Source organism: Phlebotomus argentipes, unplaced genomic scaffold (assembly GCF_947086385.1).
Source record: "Phlebotomus argentipes unplaced genomic scaffold, Phlebotomus argentipes genome assembly contig_17, whole genome shotgun sequence".
NCBI classification, from domain to species: Eukaryota; Metazoa; Arthropoda; class Insecta; order Diptera; family Psychodidae; genus Phlebotomus; species Phlebotomus argentipes.
In genome coordinates this window covers 1,126,625-1,145,657 of record NW_026776166.1, presented here as the reverse complement: position 1 = coordinate 1,145,657, position 19,033 = coordinate 1,126,625, and the positions used below count along the sequence as shown (strand labels likewise).

Below are 19,033 nucleotides of genomic sequence, written 5' to 3'. Positions count from 1 at the left end.
TGTGCTGAGAAAACTCACGGGGAGTTTTTCCAGCGTGTTGACGACGCACGATAAAAGCCTTTGAATGATTTTCATTCTCATTTACGCAGATTCAATTGAATCAGTCCCTGGAAACAGGTCTTAGTCCCGCAAAGCAGGACAACGAAGAGACAATATAGAGACAATAAATATCTGATTTGGGAAAAGTGTTGGCGAAGGAAAAAGCGAGGATTTGACAGTAAATGGATAAAGTGTTAACAAGTGGAGCTGAGTTTATTGCTTTTATGTTTAACAAAATGCTGTTGAAAATCGAAAACGTCCTACTGCAGAGTCACAGACAACGAGAGACCACAGGAATTAAGAAATTGTACAATTCCTTCTTCGTTCTATTCTAACTATTCTCGCACGTCGTTGGCGTTCTTTTTGGACTCTTTTCGGTGTGCACCGATTCTGAAACGTGAAAGTGAAAAAAGAAAGAAAATCCATTAAAAGCAGAGTGTTTTTTTTTTCTGGCAAACAGCATAAATAAAACTGTATGTTTCTTCTGTAATAGTTTAGCAACGAGAACACCACCTATCGAACTTTATCCTTTAGAAAAAATAAGTGCACTTGAAGTACTCTATATTATAAGCTTTTGTGGATGAATGTGTGAAGTGGAAGAAGAAGATAACCATTATCGCTAAGAATTGCCCACTCTTATCGATACCACACGAGCTTTATACAATCTTATCCCTATACTAAAATAGACGATAAAGTGTGTGATAGAAAGGCTTAAAAGGATAGTGTGTAGTGATAATATCATTTCAAGAACACGGTGAAGTTGAAAGTCTCGGGGGCTGGCGCAGAAATTCAACCCTCTTTCGTGCTCTCGAAACCCGAATGGCTGTTTCGGTGGCATCCACATACTTTGACTTCTTCAATATCTTGGACCCCATTCGAATCCTCCAGGGATTTGATTGTCCGCCCGTGGACCAAATGGAAAACAACACCGTCGACGTGAGTTTCCAAACACACCATTTTCACTGAATCACATGCGAAAAAGTCCTTTTTTTTGATGTTTCCAGAAGTACAAAGTGAGCAATAGCCAGACTGTCAATACTTCACACCACGATTTGGAGCAATTGATTGACTTTGTGGATTCACCACCGGACTCCAAAGAGGCCTGGCCACAAGACTACCTGAGATGTGAGTATAATAGGAATTCACAAGGGGGGATAATTTGCCTGAAATCTGTACATCACTTCCAAACACTTCCAACACTGCCTTCACTTATTTTTAAACACTTTCTCGTAGATTATGAGGAGGAAAATCTGTTTTTAAGTGTTAAGAATCTTGCAAGAAGCTTCTTTTGCATGGGAATCGATGAGATATCGTAGAAATTATGTTCGGAAAGGTCGTTTCAATCAAATTTTGGAAATTTTACCCTTTCAAATACAATTTTCTTTGCAATATTTTGTCAAATGAGAACAACTAGAGAATATAACCCTTTTTAATGCATTTCCACCCGAAGTAAAGGACATAAGTTACTCGTTTTTGACCCTGAAAGAAGTGCTCTTGATTTATATGATACAAATTGCGTGATTTTCATTGGTTTTCCTGGACAAATGGCAGTCTATCACAGATATTTTTGTAATCAACCTCAAACTTCATTAGCAAACATATTCCTCGAGATCCTTTATGTTATTGTGGAACATATTCAGCCAACGATGCAGGATTTTTCTGCCGTTTTTTTCCTTGCTGAGGCTGTTGTTAAAGACGGCGGCAGTCGCCACTCGAAGACTTCTCAGTAGCGAATTGAAAAAAGTGGCGAATGTAATAAAAATTCTTATTCTTTCTATTGGTTATCATATTAAATGCGAGAAAAGACCTTAAAGAGTTGAAATTGATATCAAAATTTTACTTGATTCATTAAGTCCACTCATCAATATGTAGCAATTGCCATTAGGCCTATTAGAAATAAGGATCAGGCCTTATTCCAGAGAAAAATTGAAGAAAATAGATTGTTTGAGTGTTTTTCATAACACATTTTGTGCAGAGAAATTAAAAATTCTTGTGTTTAAAGGCATTTAGAGGTAATAAATAAATATTTTCTGGTGTTTATTGTCACGTAAGAGACTGAAAATCATGAAAAACTGGAATGAATTATACCAAACACTCCCGAAAAAACTGTACACCACTTCCAACCATATTATCCCCGCCTTGGGAATTCACATGTCCTCATCATTTGAATGTTCTTGACACCAAAAAAAAACACAACTCCACAATCGCCGATGACCTCTTAATCGGTGCAAATCGATAATGATTTCGTCCCAGTATCTTTCCACTCACCGAGATTTCTCATCGCATTTTTTTTGCCAAGCGCGCGCAGTTTTTTTTTCTTCTTCTTCTTAATATACCTTTGCCAAAGAGTTTCACAGGTGGAACAAAAAAAAATTAATTACAACAAGATAACCTGTTTTATTTTGCATATCTTTCACTATGGTCACCAATTTTATGCATAATAACCTCATAAAGAGAGCATAATTTGGCCTGGGATAGAAAATGTCAAGATTAGCCCACAAAAAATGGGCGAAAAAGCCGAAAAAAAACGGTGAAAAAAATCAAGGGGTGACGTTGACTCATATCAGGAAATGTTTGGCGAATTGGACGTAAACAATTTTTTGAATTCGCTTTTTGAACACTTCTTTCTTCTATGTCACAGAGAATTAAATACATTTATCACATTTTGTCGAGACTGTAAAGTTTTTTTTGCACATCATTAGGAACATGACAGATTAGAAGTGTGACAATGTGTTGAAATCGCCGCTAAGGTCAAGTCACTTTGTCTGATAACAGCATTGCAAAATCACACACATTTGCCAAATACTTTGCTACATTCTTGTCAAATGGACTTATCGACTGTCTGGAGGGCATGGAAGTGAAAGCTGACAGTGGAGAAATTTCAGAGCCTTGAAGTGTTTTTCAGATATTCACGTTTATTGTGGATTTTGAGGTTCACATTGAATTGAATTTGGATCACTAACAAGATTTGTGAGCTTGAAATGCTGTAAATAAACACTTTATCATTGATATCTGAATGTTGATAATTGAATGGGCGGGGCTTCCGCGTGGGCGGAGCTTCAATTTATTGACAATTGAACAGCTAAAGAGTTCCAAAATTCATCAATAACACCAAAAATAGAGAATTAAAGGCGATGACTGAGAAATTTAGGCCATTTCTATGTCCAGAAGTAAGAAAAATTCAAGACATTTACATTTATAAGAAATATCTGTGCTGAATAACCATTAAAACGGCATGTTTTAACGTTGTTTCCGAGCTTGTTTGACTCTCTGTCAACACCAGAAACCGTCGTGATCATCTTAATGCATTTTCTTATCCCCAAAAATCATGCTATAACAGTCTTTTGACCATAATCAATCCTCACACTTAACTACATTTTTTTTGCGTGGATGTTTTATTCACCTCAATTATGATACACATAAAATGTGGGCAATAAAAATTTTATGTCTCTACTCATGCGTTATCATTTGAATTGAAAAAAAAAACTTTTTCAACACATCAAATTTTCAATGCTTCTTCTTCACATGTGTGAGAATTTTGCGTGCGTTGTGAACACTTTTTTTTGGGGCGCTTCGCAAGCGACAATTTACTGTGATGTGGAAATTTCCGAATTATTTACGTGAAATTGTTGTGAGACGCGAAGAGGGAAAAAGGCGTGTAAAAATGAATTTTTTTTTGACGGTTTGTGTTGTGGAGCATAATTGAGGAAGTTGATGATTTGTGGTGACCACAAGAGCTACATTAATGCTATTGAAATGCAATTGACTGTGAGCTTGATGTTTCAGCGACTGGGCAGAACAATTCGATGGTGGATATTCAGGAGACTGCAAGTGGTGGAAATCGCAAACGCCGAATGGATTGGGAAGATACATTGGATGTGACTGAGAATTCAGTTTCAACCCCCAAAATACCCTTCAATGGACCAAATGGTGTTCAGCAGAAGGAGTGCGAACGTGCCAAGAAGTCCGGTGAGTTTTATTTTCCATACTCAATTGAATTTTCCACTGAGTGCACACTGTCTCTTGGGAGAGACAAGATGTTTCGTTCGTTCATTGAGAGCGAGAGAGAGATAAAAAAAAATTGGTGATAATGAAATATTTTCTGTTCATAAAATTCAGTGAGGAAAGAATGAAGAAGATAATACACGCTTTAATTCTCAGACCTTTAAGTAATTAAGACAATTTACCGAATACATAAAGGCATTTTCATTACCATCAACACCATATTCGTGAGTGTCTAATCAGCAAGTGTGACTTGCTAGCAACTGAAACATTAAAAAATAATTATTATTGAATTTCTGCGAAGCGAAAAAATGGGCATATTGACAAAGAGAGCACAAAATGTCTCATGAAATTCGTCTCGTTCGCGCGATGAGTGGTTTTGGAGAGGAGAGAGAAGGTCTCTTAAGCATGTCTGTCCAGTTTATTTACCGCACATTTTAACGATCATCAATTTGAGGTTGTGCATAAAATTGCGCGCCTCTTTGCTTAATGCGCGCGAATGCAAGACGATGGCTGGCTTAGGGCACACGATCGATGGTGGGCGACGATCGCGCGCACAGCGGCGAATTTTTCCACTGAAAGCCTCACCCAGAATTGAGATGCGGAGTGAGAGAAGAGAGAGATCGAGTGATTGGGGGGATGTGGAAAATCCAGATGATGTGGCCTACGTCACCAAAGTGACCATTCTTGTTTTCAAGTCGACACTCTATCATGTCGCTTCGTGGGTTAGTTTGCAATTAATGCGGCATTTGCAATTCACATCGCTTTATTACGCCTTCTACCTTTTATCATGGTTAAGTAACATGAGATGCGCAGTCTCTTTCTTTTTGGGGAATTTCCAGAAATATCGTCTTAATCATCTTCTTCTTGCAATCTTTAGTTTGAATATCGACGGGTGCCTCGAAAACTATGAAAAGTCGATTTATCATAGTTTACGTGTTATGAATTTTTGAAAAGCTTTTTATTTGTTCTTTCTGTACAAAAATTTTGAGTTTTGTGTCTTATAAGAAAATAGCAAAAAATCCTTTTCATCTAAAAAAGCACAAATGGAAAAAAAATTGTCAAGTTTTATTCGAATGAAAAGTCGAATTTTCATTGTTTACGAAGAAAAATGTCTCAAAACTTGCAGTCAAACGCATAAAACGTCTTTTAAGAAAATAATTTTTGTATCTCAGAATTATTCTAAAATGTTTTTCAAGACTTTAAATGAATATTTTTCATATCTTTTAAATTTTTTTCACTTGAAAACATTAAGGAAAAATTCAAGTCAAGTATGAAAAATTGATTTTTCAGAACTATTTTCGATAAAATCAACTCGAGGACTAATAAAAATTGACTTTGAAAAATAAAAATTTTCAGATTTTCCATTAATTTCACCATATTTTAGTCCAAAAATTCCAATAAATACTGATAAAATCAACTAAAATATTCACAAAATAAAAAATACTTTGAAATATTTACACTTTAACGGACGATTTGAAGGCTTTTTTTAAGATAAATTTGGCAAATTTTGCAGCGATATTGAAGTGAAATCTTGAAATCGTTCTGCTGAGAAAATGCATTTTTGACTTTTCATAGTTTTCGATTCACCCGTCGATATAAAAGTCGGAAAATCCCGCTCAAGAACGGTTTTGCTGTAATAATTAAGCTACAAATTTTGTAAGGTTGCTTAAGAAAAATCTCACGTTTTAATGTTGGTTGAGACAGTCAAGACGAAAGAAAGCAGAATCGATATCATACGTTCATATTTGCAATATTGAACTAAATCTGTAAATCCTACATTATATTGAATCTGTCTTTTACTACGATTTGTCAAGATTAGATTAAGACAAGCTCAAAATCGTCTGAAAGCTAGTAAACTATGATCTTCTGTTGGTCAGTCTTTCGTTCTTCAATATTTAATAATTCTACAAGGTTAGTCTTATTCTCCGGAAAGCCTTGAATTTTTTTTCAAAGCTCGACAAACGGGTGGTTTTGCAGTTTGCACATGTTTCCATGGCTGAAAGAAGACATCTTGAGACACTTACTTAATCACAGAGCTCAAAGATTATGTGAAATCCCAGCTGAAAATGTAAACCGGATGCCAAACCTAATGGCCCTTTCACTTTATTAATCTACTCTCACGAGTTCCGCAAACTCGTGGTAATTTCCAGACGACTTTTTCAAATATTTTCATTCATTTGCCATTTGAAGTCTGAGACAGAAAGAGAGAGAATTCCTTGAAGATAAGAACTTGTTCTTCGGAAACCAGTTCTGTCTTTCCTTGTTCAGGGATCAAGAATTTGTGAACTTTAAACTCGTCTGCAATGTGCAGCTTTCTGGCAATGCCGCATTGTTTTTCGTATCACCAAATTCTCAATTCACTCAGATTGAGTGTGTTTTTGTTTATGTATTTCCTCCTCTCGCTCGCCATCTCTTGGTTTTTTTTTCTCCATCAACTGCGAGAGAAAAACCTCCATGGCGATCTTACAAACTCTTCTGACGTAATCGCGGCTTTGTTTGTTTGTGTAGATCTTACTCGCAAATGACAGGTGATCTTCACGGCGAGCGAAGGAGGGTAAAAAATCAGCATGAATTCATATGTTGATTATCTGAAGATAAAAACTTGGGCTCAGTTAATATCTTTTGTTGCTTCGCATAATAAATTATTTGCCTCACTTTTTTTGCTGTGTGAATGCGTGATTTGGTTTTTGGGGATTTCTTTTTTCTTGTCCCAAAAGTCTTCGAGAGTTCTTGAGAACCTTTTCTTGTGCTTGGACGAGGGAAAATGTTTGATGTTTCTTTTGGCTCTTGACTCTTGGTAAAACAGGCTTTGGTGAGGAATTCACGTGATCGCAATCAATAGAAAATGTCTTTCGCAGCTTTTTCTCTCTCTTTCTTGATTAATTTATATTGGTCGGCCTAGTTTGTCATGACGGTTTTTGCGCGTCCACCATATTTATTTGCACAGCGATATGATGTGTAAAGATCAGAGTTAAATAACAATGAAGGCGTAACAATGAAGTCGCGCGGAGGAGAGAAGAGGCTGGTGGAAAAGCTCTGGGAATTAAGATCGCTTTTTATCTTGGGGCTCTTTTGAACAACTTCTCAGCACACATCCATAAATTTCCGTCAAGGAAGTTGAGTTGGATTTTTTTCTTCAGCTTCTTGTTGTGCGGAACTTTGGAAAATTTAGCTGAATTTTCTGTTGTCTGGTGAATAAATTCTTGACACCTTCTTTGATGGTGTTTGAGCGACTGTTCGATAAATAATACCGATGACGGTGTGGGATTCTAATGAAGATCGTCTACAAACAGTTGAAGGAATGTGTGAGCGCTTCTCAAGTGCTCGTCGCGATGGAGTGCTTTGTTGTATGGATGAGAAAGAAAGAAAAAAAAATGTACATTATTTGAACATATTATATGTTCTCTTATCTCTCACTCTCCTTATGTATTTGACAAAGGTCAACATTGTAAGGTCAGGAGACTGAGAGCGGATGATAAAGTGTAGCAAAGCGACTGGTGATGAGTGAAGATGATGATTTCTCTCTCGTATACAAAATACATTTCGTGTATTTGTAGTTTCGTGTAGATCAAAACAGTGGCAAGATCAAATTGTTTCTTGTGTCAGATTTTCACTCATCTTTCGGGTGCCAACAAAAATATTATATTCCGGAAGGAGGAGGAGAAAAAAAAAAAGCGGCGCGATCGCCTTCATTAGCCCCCAAAAATTGCGGTTTTTCTGCCGGAAAGGCAGAAGAAATAAAGCATCATCTCGAAAAGTGTCTTTTTTCTTCGTCTTATTATGGAACAGACAAAATGCTGTGAATTTATCCGTGTAGAGAATTATTTTTATTGATATTTCACCGTGTGTCTCATGAACTTCTGGATGATGTGGTTTTTTTTTTATCTTTCACTCTTCCGATGTGAATTCCTAATGAGTCTCGATCTACCTTTCAATGTCAAGCATGGCACGTAGTTTGTTGCATAAATAGGAGCAGCATTCGCGCGTCATCCCTTGCAAATACAAAAGCAATCTGTTTAAATATCGCTAGGCTTTCTGTGGGTTGTTGAGAAAGTTTGATGCCTTTTTTTGTATTTCTTAATGTAATACAAGTCATTGAGTAACACTTTATAAATCATAGAATTGAGGAAATTTGACAGATGAAGAGGCGGGGCTTTCTTGTGGGCGGAGTTGGGATAAAATAGTTTCTTCTCATAGTTTGTTGTTAGTAAATTGCTGCGAATTTTCAAAACGACCGCCTATCTGCAATGATCTCGTGTTAAATGACAGATGTATCAGTTAATAGAATGAGCTCCTATTATAATTGCAAACAAAATACATTATCTGGCAATTGGAATAATATTTGCCGTGGTGTTGCGCGACGCAATTCTCACCTGGAGAGGAAAGAATTTACTCCAAATTTAGTATGATTTTTCACATCAATCTCACATAAAGTGCTTCGTTTGAACTGCTTACAAGTGGTTGGGTGAATAGTTTAGCATTTAATTCCGGAGAGTGAGAAAGAGAGAGAGAGAGAGAGAGTAAATTGATTGGGCTGGGAAACCTCATAAATAGAGAGATATTCCACGTGTGAAGAGAATAGGGAAAGATGCAAACAGTGTATAACATTGTTGCAAAATTGCGGCAAAATTGCATGAAAGAATTATCAATTTTAATAGCGTAATTGGTGTATATCGTGGAAAAGACTGCATGTCGCAGTTAAGTTAATAATTCATCGATTGTGAATGTATTGGATGTGCATTTCACGGAGACTTTGGCGTGTAGTTTGTGAAGTAGGAGGAAATAATGTAATTTCAATCACTCAGTGTGATGCCAGTGCGGAAAATTTACGCGCGAGTGTGTAATGTTTTTCGTTGTCATCTGTATAGCAATGGATTTCTTTTATCAATTGCGCTATTCTGCTCCCATTGATATGCCCAAGTGATATTTGGAGTCACGGAGACGTGCGATAAGGCGCAAGTTGTGAGCTTTTCTCCCTTTTTTCGCTGTGCGTCCAAAGCAAAAAAAACATCCAGCGCGAGGATGCAGAATTTCATGAATTTCTTCAGTCAAATGGAGAAAGATCTTCCCAAGAGACAGTGTCGCTATCAGAATGTTGCTAATGGCATTAGTTCTACCGGTAAAGCTCAATTCTTTTCTCAATTGCATTCTGTCTGTTTCTGTGTGTGTGTGTGTGTATTTTCTCAGTAACCACAATTTCGCTGTCACTGTGTGCGCGAAGCCTAGTTCAAGGACGAAGAGAGATCAATTTGAAAACGTGCCGGTGAATTGAGTAATTATTTGCTTGTGTCTCTCTCTCTCTTGCAGGTCGTCAAGGATGGTCGGATGAAATTGACTTTGATTTGAACAATGAGCTGAGCAGCAATGGATATGGCATAAAGTGAGTAAATAGCGAATTTTTCACTTATCATATTCTCGCGATTTTGATAAAAAAAAAAGCCCGCGCCAAGAGTATGTGTCCGATTACGTGATTCTCGCTAAGAGAAGATGAACAGTGGTTGTCGCAGAAATAGAGACATTGGACGAAATATATATCCTTTCTAAAGGCACAAAGTGCCAAAAACTGAAGAAAATATGTGAAAAATGACATTGATGTGTTTGATTAATAAATTCTGCTATTTAACCTTGTTTGACAATGCCAAAATATGAATTTTCATAACAAATTTTCAGTGTCTAATACAGAAAGCGTGTTGATTTTTTGGTTTTACCCAAAATCGTACCACTTTTTAGAGCTTTTAATCGTCGACACTTCAATATGTATTTATTTTCGCGATCACCACTGTTTGTGTGAACATTAATTTACACCCTTTCGGTCCAAAAATGCGTGCACATAAAGTGTTACTCATGATGAAATTAGTTCGCAACGCGGAATTTTTCCTTTGACTCTTTGCTAATTTTATTATCTTTGCGGAAAATATAATTGTGCGATGCCTTAAGAACCGAATGATGATCTGTGAAAAATCATTTTTGTATTAATTTTAATCTTATGCTATGCGTGGAAACGCAAGATCGCGCTTCTCTTCTCTGATTGAGAACTTTTGGCGTCACTTTTTCATTGAGTTATCACTCTGGTGAGAATTGAACGCACAAGCCATTCAAGTGGAACCCGGCGTTGCTCTCGTCTTGTGGTCGCGAGAGTCCTTTTAGCACTTCTTTCTGTGGATTAATGGAGAATTAATTGAATTTTTATGCCTTTATCTTCAACTCTTGGTATCATTTTGACGGGGGAAAATAGCACCTCCAAACATTGGACAATAATGAGGTGAATTTCACGAAAAATAAAGCGTATTTTTCTCGCCTTCAAAGTACACATTAAACATGATCATTGAAATGAAAATGCATAAGTGATATGCTGGTATTTCTTGACCCACTTAATTGTCATTTAATTGCTGTGTTTCCTCTATGGAGTTCATAAAAGAATGAAAGAGAGGATTTTTAGGCATTTATTGCGTGAATAATTTATATCCTGGGTCAGATTAACTGCTTGTATTCTAAGTGGTTACATTAAAAAAAAGCCACCTTTCCACTCTTGTTTTCATGGAATATTGAAATGCACAACACTGAAAAAGCAGAGTCTTTCGAAATATTGTGGTGAAATTGATAAGTGCATTTTCAGCATGAATTTTTGATGAATGTTTTGTGATTTTACGCACGTGCAAATGGGCGGAGCTTTCGAGTGGGCGTGACTTCTTTACACTCTCGCGCGCAGTTCTTCTTCAAATATGATCGATAAATGTGCAAAATAATTAGTCGTGACCCAGAAGTAAGCTGACAAATTGACCCTCGCTGTTTTCATTCATCAAATGTTGCACACTTGCTTTGGCATGTGTTCAATTATTAATCTCAATTGACTTTAGCTGTGGTCTCAGAGGCTCTGAGAGATGTTCGTGTTGTGGAAAATTCCCAGTAAAATCTTGGCGCTCTAGAAATGGTTAAAATGAACACAAAATTAAAGCAGATCAGTGGAAATGGTCGTAATTTATGCAGAGTGCGTAGAGTCCAACGTCCAATGCATGCCTTTCGTTGATATGCGACAATTTCCATTTCCAGTGAAAGTCTGCTGTACTCGAGCTTGACGGTGTTGAAGCAGGAAGTGCCGTCGCCGACTCAAGACGTTCACAAGAATCTTCCTCAGCTCAATGGCACGGCGGCCGCTGTGAGTGACGGCGTGAAGAGGCAGCACTCGGCCAATGATGGCATCGCGCCGGCTGATCAACAGCATCAAAAGGTGCAGCAGCCGCAGCAGAACGGGGTGATTGAGTCGAATCAGCATCTGGGATTGCATCATCTTCTCCAAGACAATGACTTTGAAGCCAGTAAGTTGATGGCCTTCTTATCACACTGCGAATCCACTAATCGCGTATGTTTGTTTGTCCACTCGCAGCAAATGGCAGTGGACAGTCACAAGATGGGATGTCTGGTGTGGCGCGCAAAGAGACACCAGTTTCCGATGATTGCAGGTAAATATTTGGCATGGTGTGAATGTTTGGCTCTATATTGACTCATTTGGACCCTCTGCGGTTCCTCACTGGCGCAGATTTCAGTACGTCTTGGCCGCCGCCACGTCCATCGCGACGAAGAGCAACGAGGACACGCTCACGTATCTCAATCAGGGCCAGAGCTATGAGATAAAGCTGAAGAAACTGGGCGATTTGTCGCCCTATCGCAATAAAATATTGAGGGTGAGTCGCAATCATTTCGCGCCCATCGCTTGCTGGCCAAACTAATTGGATGGTGTTTTTCCAGAGCGTCATCAAGATTTGCTTCCACGAGCGGCGTCTTCAGTACATGGAGAAAGAGCAGATGCAGCAGTGGCAAACATCGCGGCCTGGAGAGCGCATAGTTGAGGTGAGAGAAAGAGATTTGCATAAATATTCAGCAAATTTAATTTGTTTTTCAGTGGCGTAGCAAATTGGATGATTTTTTAGTCTTTCTCTTTATCAGTCAAAGCATTTTTGCACTTATTAAACTTAAATTGTCTCGCTAAAATGGATTATTTTGACATCAAACTGAAGATTTGGACAATGATGGAAATAATTGCGTTGATTTTCTTAATTCATATTCTTCATATGGCGGGAAATTTACGGCAGATTGAAGGGTTTTTCTTTTAAGTTAAACGTTTAAACTTGAAAATAATTCGACGGGTGCCTCGAAAACTATAAAAAGTCAAAATCGCCATTTTTCAGCAAAGCGAGTTCAAAATTTTGCATTAAAACAGCTGCGAAATTTGCCAAATTTACTTCAAAATACTCAAAATGCCTTCAAATCGTTCGTTAAAGTGAAAATATTGCTCTGTATTTTTTATTTTGTAAATGTTTTATTGGTATTTATTGAAATTTTTCACTAAAATGTGGCAAAATTAATAGAAAATCTGAAAATATTACTTTTCAAAGTCGATTTTAATGGTTTTTGAGTCGATTTTATACAAAAAATCAACTTTTCATACTTCAATTGAACTTTTTCTTAATGTTTTCAAGTGAAAAAAATTTAAAAGATATGAGAAATATTCATTTAAAGTTCAAAAAAAAAAACATTTTAGGATAATTCTGAAAATCTACAAATATTTTCCAAAAAAGGCGTTTTATGCATTTGACTGCAATTTTTGAGACATTTTTCTTGGGGGAAAATTCTTCAGCGTAAACAATGAAAATTCGACTTTTCATTCGCAAAACATGACAATTTTTTTTCCATTTGTGCTTTTTAGATAAATAAGATTTTTTTCTATTGTCTCATAAGATACAAATCTTAAAATTCTTGTACAGAAAGAACAAATAAAAGGCTTTTCAAAAATAACATAAAACGAAAACTATGATAAATCGACTTTTCATAGTTTTCCATTCACCCGTCGAATTGGCAAAATTCTCCATTTACTCGTTTATCTTCAAGATTCTTTGGCGACATCCTGCACTACGCCACTGATGTGGGATGTTTTGAAGCAAATGCGCAAGAATTAACATTCAAATCGATGCTAATCGCGTGATCATCTCCCGGTTCTGCATTGCAGGTCGACGTGCCACTTTCCTACGGTCTGTGCCATGTCTCACAGCCAGCGAATCCCGCCCTGTTCAACACGGTGGAGATTCTGTGGGATCCAATGAAGGAGGTCGGTGTGTACATCAAGGTGAACTGCATCTCCACCGAGTTCACGCCGAAGAAGCACGGCGGCGAGAAGGGCGTGCCGTTCAGGATTCAGGTGGAGACGTACTTGGACACGAAGCACAGCGGCGGCGGCGGCGAGGTGACGCCGGTGAAGCCGATCCACGCGGCGGCGTGTCAGATTAAGGTGTTCAAGCTGAAGGGAGCGGATCGCAAGCACAAGCAAGACCGCGAGAAGATCCAGAAGCGCCCGCCGTCGGAGCAGGAGAAGTACCAGCCGAGCTATGAGTGCACAATTCTCAATGACATCGCGAGCGACATGCTCGTGTCGCAAGTCTGCTACAGTCCGGACAAGTGAGTGTGTTTGTGCAGCGCGATTCATTGTAATATTGATTGATTGAATTGTTGCAGCGGAAAGACGGCCATCTCGCCAATTGTGCCCAATTCGCCAGTTCATGTGCCCAAGTATGACGGTGTTATGCAGCAATTCGCGAGCACCAACAACAGCAGCAATCCGATCGCCATCAACAACGTCTCGTCCACCAATTCGGCCATGTGCAAGATCATTGACCAGAGCATCATGTCGCCGGGTCAAATGGACTCTGATGAAATGGTTTGTTGTTGTGTTTGCCGCGCGACAGATTCATGAGAACAAATGTCTCACACCGCAATTAACTCTTGTAGATTCCGACAATTTCCAAAGATTCGACGCCAGCCCACTTAACACAGTGGATGAATTACCATCGATTGACACAGTATGTTAATACATTCGCACACTTCAGCGGCGGAGATTTGTTACGCATGTCCAAGGAGGATCTCATCCAAATCTGCGGCCTGGCCGACGGCATCAGAATGTACAACATTTTGCATGCCAAGTAAGTCTCTTCATTTCCCCGTCCTTGCGAAAAAGCACACAAAAACACACGCGCAAAGGTCAAATTGTATCGAAGACGTTCTCAAGAGAGAAATTGCTAATTTATTTGCGCGATCTTGTGTGTGAAAATGGTGTTATTACCCTGCGTGACCCACTTTTCAAGGGTAAATTTCTACATAAATGGCAAAATATTGAACACTTGTTCATAGATTTTAATGCGTGGCAATTTTGTTAAGTGTAGAAATTTCATTCTGTCGCCAATTTATGATTGTAAATTAGTCCTTTAGACAGTTTCAATTGATATTTTACATTCTGAGAAAATTTAATTGAGTTTTTATAGTTCACCCACGATTAATCTTTAAAGCATTTTGTTACTTTGCCATAAAGTTTTATTCACAAAACACTTGACAGAATTTACACAGCATTTGAGCGTTCAGATCGCTTGAATTTCTTAAATTGGAATGATTGAGAGAGTTTTGAGCCACAGAAATCTCTAAACAGCATTCTTAAAGTCTAATAAAAGTTCTTAAAATAATCAAAAAATGATTATTTTCTCAAGTAAAATTGAAAAATAATCAAATTTTGAATTAAATGATATTAAAAAAAAATGTTTTCCCGAGTATGATTATAAAAAAAATCAAATTCTGAATTAAATAATCAAAAAATATTATTATTTTCCCAAAAAATTGAAAAATAATCAAATTTTGAATTAAATAATCAAAAAATATTATTATTTTCCCAAGTAAAATTGAAAAATAATCAAATTCTAAATTAAATAATAAAAAGACAGATTTTTTTCAATCGATGAATCAGAATATTCACAATTATTCAATTGTATTCAAATTTTGATTAAATATTCAGAATAATCAATATTTAAGGAATAATCACAAAGTTAAGCGTCTCAACTTGCAACAATCATTTAAGGCCACTTCCGCCTTTGCAGGGCAATCACTCCTCGCCTGACGATCTTCGTGAGCTTCGACGGCACGTGCTATCACGCGATCTACATGCACAGCAGCCAGACGAAGGAGTTGCTGCAGAAGCTGGCGCGTCTGCCCGGCTTCTACGAGCAACAGAGCGGCGGCAATCTGAGCGGCGCCGAGGGCGGCGGCGGCATGTACAACTCGTGGGGTATGTGAGGATGTGCTCCTGGCGAGCATTGCGTGAAGTGTACTTACCTCAGACTTCTGTGCTCTGTGTCCACAGGCTTGCAGTCCAAGTTCGCGGGCAGCGGCTCCAATCTGTATGACGCCAGCAAGTTCACCGTGTTCATTCACGGGCCGAACGGCATTCACGTGCTCGTGACGGACGACGTGATTGGCAACATGAAGGACGAGAGTCTCTTCACGCTCGACATGCAGAATGGGAAGATCCTCATGAAGGCCGTCTACAAGACGGAGTAGCTTTCTTTTCTTATCTACAATTCTTCTTCTTTCTTTTGATGTTTTTTTTTTGTTGTTGCTTCTCTTGGCATAAATTCGCAGTCGGAAAACCACGAAACAGTAAAAACATATCAGAGTAAAGTTAGCATCGTTTTTCGCGCAAGAGTGGAATTTTTCTGGGTGTTGGACGCGTTTTTACCTTTTGCAATGTTTAATTTAGGCGCTGCAATTGCGGCACTTTTAATCTCTAGAGCGTAATTGAAAATGTTTGGTACAATATTTCAGATGAGATTTAAGAGCGAGGTTCTTATACTTTTATATACCTATATATATAATGTGTAGACACAGTATTTGAGGTGTGCTTTCTATTCTTCATTCAATTAATGGTAATTCATTCGCGAGACAGTAAAGAGAGTGTTTTTGTTGTCTAGTTGCGCGCGCTTAGGTTAAGTTGTAGATTTGATAAATTGATTTTGTTAAAAAGCATAGTTATATTTTCATATAAAAACACAAGAAACAAGAGCTAAAATGAATATGATGGTGCAAAAAGAAAAAAAATCTGCAGGCAGAAAGTACAATTTAATTGAGAAGATGAATAAATATATCTCTACTAAAAGTTTATTCTATATTAATATACTTGATTATAGTTTGATGTGCATTTGTTTTAGGGAGAAAAGAAAAGAGAGAGAAAAAAAGTGATTAATTTTACGCCAAGTTGGAAGGGCAGAAAAAGTGAGAAAAATGCAATTTATACAAATTTTTTGAGGAAGAGCGAGAGAAAAACGATATTACGATTTAAGAGATGATGATATATAAAATTAGAAACATTTTATCTTTAGAAAGTATTTTATATAATATACAGAAGAAAAAATCCCTTTTTATCGTGTATTTTTGTAATTAGCAGCATAATAAGCTAGGAAAAATTGTGAGTCGTGAAGAAATTTTTACTCAATTTTTGATGCAAAGTTTTCAACAATATTTGTCACAGTTTAAATCAAGGGGGAGATAATACAGTCAGAAGTGGTGTACAGCTCAGCAGAAGTACTTAAGAAGCGAAAGTGTTGAAAAACCAACAATATTTCTTTCTTCAGTGCTTCTTTTTCTTTGGATTCCCTTCGATTTTCACGCAGAAACAAGCGTATTATTCGTTTTTCTAGGTTATGTAACGAATTAAGGACAGATTTCGATGTAAATTCTTCTAGTCCTTTGCATAATTAAGCATTTGCAAGCAAATAACAGTGCTTTTTGATCCTTTGATGTCAAGAAACAATGCAAATTGTGCTAAGATTGAACATAACCTCAAAAATTGTCATTTTCACTTAAAAAATATTCATTTAGCAAATATTTCTGCATGATTTTGTCTCTGAATCAGCAAAAAGCAGATGATTTTGTTATCTATAAACTTTCTAAAGTGAATTTTTGAAGATTTCTTGGTTAAATTTTGAGGTTATGATTGGGAAAAGATATCCAAAAAGTCTTTTTAAATGGATTCTTGCAGAAATATCGAATGGAAACTTAAGAAATCATGTAAAAACTTCAGGTTCTAGAAGTGTTAGGCAAATTTGGAAGTGATTAATGCAATTATCTCCCCCTTGGTTTAAAACATTGAGGCAAAAGTCTTTTGATAGCAGAAAAATTATACAATACTGTGACAAGGAAAGGCATACAAAAAAAGCTCGTTATTAATTTCTGATTGTAAGTTTCACATTCACTTTTGCAACATGATTATTTTGTCGCTTAATGTTTAAAATATTCAGTGTCAAGAATGTGAAAGAAATATCGTTAATGTTGTTCTGTTCTCTTTTATTCAATTTAGAATGCGTTTTATGCTAACTAGGCGTAAGTTTTTAGTTCTTCTAGGCAAATTTGTGTTACACGTAATTATTACCTCCAATTTGCCATAGAAACATCAATAAAAAGTTTAAATATTGCGTAAGAATGCGACTTTTATCTCTGCAATGGTGAGAAACTCCCCAGTTTAATCCCAGTCCATGATTGATATGCTCAGCGAGAGTTCAAAAAGTCCAATTTTTCCACAATTCGCAGGTTTTGATAAGGATTTTTATTGCACATTAATTCTTTTTCTTCTTGCTCTTATCGCTGTCTTTGCCGTCCTTTTGCTTGCTCGGCTTGCTCTTGCGCTCGTCCTTCAGCTTCTTCTTCTCAGCCTGTTTTCTCTCCTTCTCCGTCATCATTCTGTACAACTTGCGCCCGATGAACACTGCAAAGAAGCCACAGGAAAGGCGAGAGATTAAAGTCACAAAGTCCCGGGAAAATGACGATGCACGGGAAAAACCAACCACAGAACCACAAAACCAGAATCAGGAGCAGAGCAAACACGACTAATTGAACTATTATGTTAACAGTGATTGCGAATTGCACTTGTTCCGCGATCTTCTCTTGCACAGCTTCTTTAACTTGTTTCAATTTGCCACCGAACTCCTCGAGATACGCTTTCTTCTCGTCGTCCGGCAGATCCTTGACCTGATCGATGAGTCCTTTCAGCTTGTTCACCACTTCCTCGGCCTTCTCCGCGCCCGCCTGCTTCTCGATGAAGCTCCTCACGGAGTCCAGCGAGTCTATCTCTAAGGGTATTTCCAATTGCGCCATGATCACACCTTTTCGCACCTCTCGAAGGTATTTTTCGCGATTTACTCCGGCAATTAACACCTCGCGACACGCTGCCCAACTGAGAGACTGATCGGCGAGACGCGAGCCGATGTCCGGAGAGTCTTATCGAGCCGCCCAAAGATTACGATAACAGGCAATTTCTGCGAAAGTCTGGCTGCAGTTGCGAGGGAAGAGCAGTGCTTGAAATCCCAGTATTATGCACTCATGCAATTCTTAAAATTTCACTATTTTGCATACAAAAAACACTTCATTTTCATAGGAAATTTGGGAAAATTGAAATAAATCTTAATACCCAAAATTGCCCCACAACTCACTATTTGCGAAAATGGCAAAATGAAAGCTGAACAGTCTCGGAAAGCCAATATCACTGAATAAAATGCGTAATATATTTTATTTGCCACCCCAATCGACCGGCAGGTAATTAATAGTCCGCATAAACTCACCGAAGATTAGCAGAACGATCGCCAGCGTGATGAAAAAGATAAGGTAATTGGGTTGCGGAACGTGCTTGTTGCTCTTCAGGCTCTGCCTCAGCTTCTCCTTCTCCTCCTCCGGCAGGTCCATCTTGTCGAGTGCCTTCAGCAGATCGTCCAGTTTGGGCATCTTGAAGTCCTTCTTGCCCAAAAAGTCCTTCAATTTGCCCAATCCGGGTTGCGCTCCGTCCTCGGCTTCGCCACTCATCGCGCGTTCCACGTCTTATCACTGCGTACGTGGGCACTTTTGGCTGATTGGCAGCAGAGCTTCGAATCCTCGGAAGCTTCCTGGCTTGCCTAGGAAAAAACTTCACGCGGTTTTCACTAGATTCACGCGCGGCGTTTCACTTGGGAATCTGATAAGGATTTCGCCGAATGCCAAGGGATGAGTGAAGTATGAAGATGGAACTGCTGACGATCAATATTATCAATCAAGAGGCTATTAAAAATTGTTATCAGTTAGAGAAGTCGCTGAGATTTCGCTCAGTTCTCCCGCCAAAAACCGCCTTTCGCTCACTTCGCCGCGAATCGAG

At 38.1% G+C, this 19,033-nt stretch overlaps 2 protein-coding genes across 3 annotated transcripts; one reads left to right on the top strand and one right to left on the bottom strand.

Moving 5' to 3' along the window:
• The first annotated feature begins 385 nt into the window (after positions 1-385).
• LOC132256804 (transcription factor CP2) lies at positions 386-15,904 on the top strand. The gene is made up of 13 exons (XM_059753360.1): positions 386-975; positions 1,044-1,164; positions 3,826-4,008; positions 9,352-9,424; positions 11,095-11,360; positions 11,429-11,504; positions 11,582-11,726; positions 11,791-11,892; positions 13,049-13,494; positions 13,552-13,753; positions 13,825-14,015; positions 14,958-15,145; positions 15,221-15,904. The coding sequence occupies exons 1-13, from the start codon at positions 859-861 to the stop codon at positions 15,415-15,417; spliced, it is 2,307 nt and encodes a 768-aa protein (XP_059609343.1). The 5' UTR covers positions 386-858; the 3' UTR covers positions 15,418-15,904.
• LOC132256808 (uncharacterized) lies at positions 15,721-18,943 on the bottom strand. Of its 2 annotated transcripts, none has more exons than XM_059753365.1 (2): positions 18,471-18,943; positions 15,721-17,617 (listed from the first exon to the last, which is right to left on the bottom strand). In XM_059753365.1, exons 1-2 carry the CDS (start codon positions 18,706-18,708, stop codon positions 17,469-17,471), a joined length of 387 nt encoding a protein of 128 aa, XP_059609348.1. In that variant the 5' UTR covers positions 18,709-18,943; the 3' UTR covers positions 15,721-17,468. The 2 variants fall into 2 exon arrangements, with proteins under 2 accessions (XP_059609348.1, XP_059609347.1); XM_059753364.1 differs by lacking the exon at positions 18,471-18,943 and adding an exon at positions 17,697-18,087.
• Positions 18,944-19,033: the final 90 nt, after the last annotated feature.

What these genes read in the sequence shown, in the direction of transcription:
- LOC132256804 (XM_059753360.1), top strand. Translation starts at nt 859, where the DNA reads ATGGCTGTTTCGGTGGCATCCACATACTTTGACTTCTTCAATATCTTG. An exon ending in CGAACGTGCCAAGAAGTCCG is followed by an intron (nt 4,009 to 9,351) that starts GTGAGTTTTATT and finishes TCTCTCTTGCAG; the next exon opens with GTCGTCAAGGATGGTCGGAT. An exon ending in CCAGTTTCCGATGATTGCAG is followed by an intron (nt 11,505 to 11,581) that starts GTAAATATTTGG and finishes TCACTGGCGCAG; the next exon opens with ATTTCAGTACGTCTTGGCCG.
- LOC132256808 (XM_059753364.1), bottom strand. Translation starts at nt 18,006, where the DNA reads ATGGCGCAATTGGAAATACCCTTAGAGATAGACTCGCTGGACTCCGTG. An exon ending in TCTGGTTTTGTGGTTCTGTG is followed by an intron (nt 17,618 to 17,696) that starts GTTGGTTTTTCC and finishes GCTTCTTTGCAG; the next exon opens with TGTTCATCGGGCGCAAGTTG.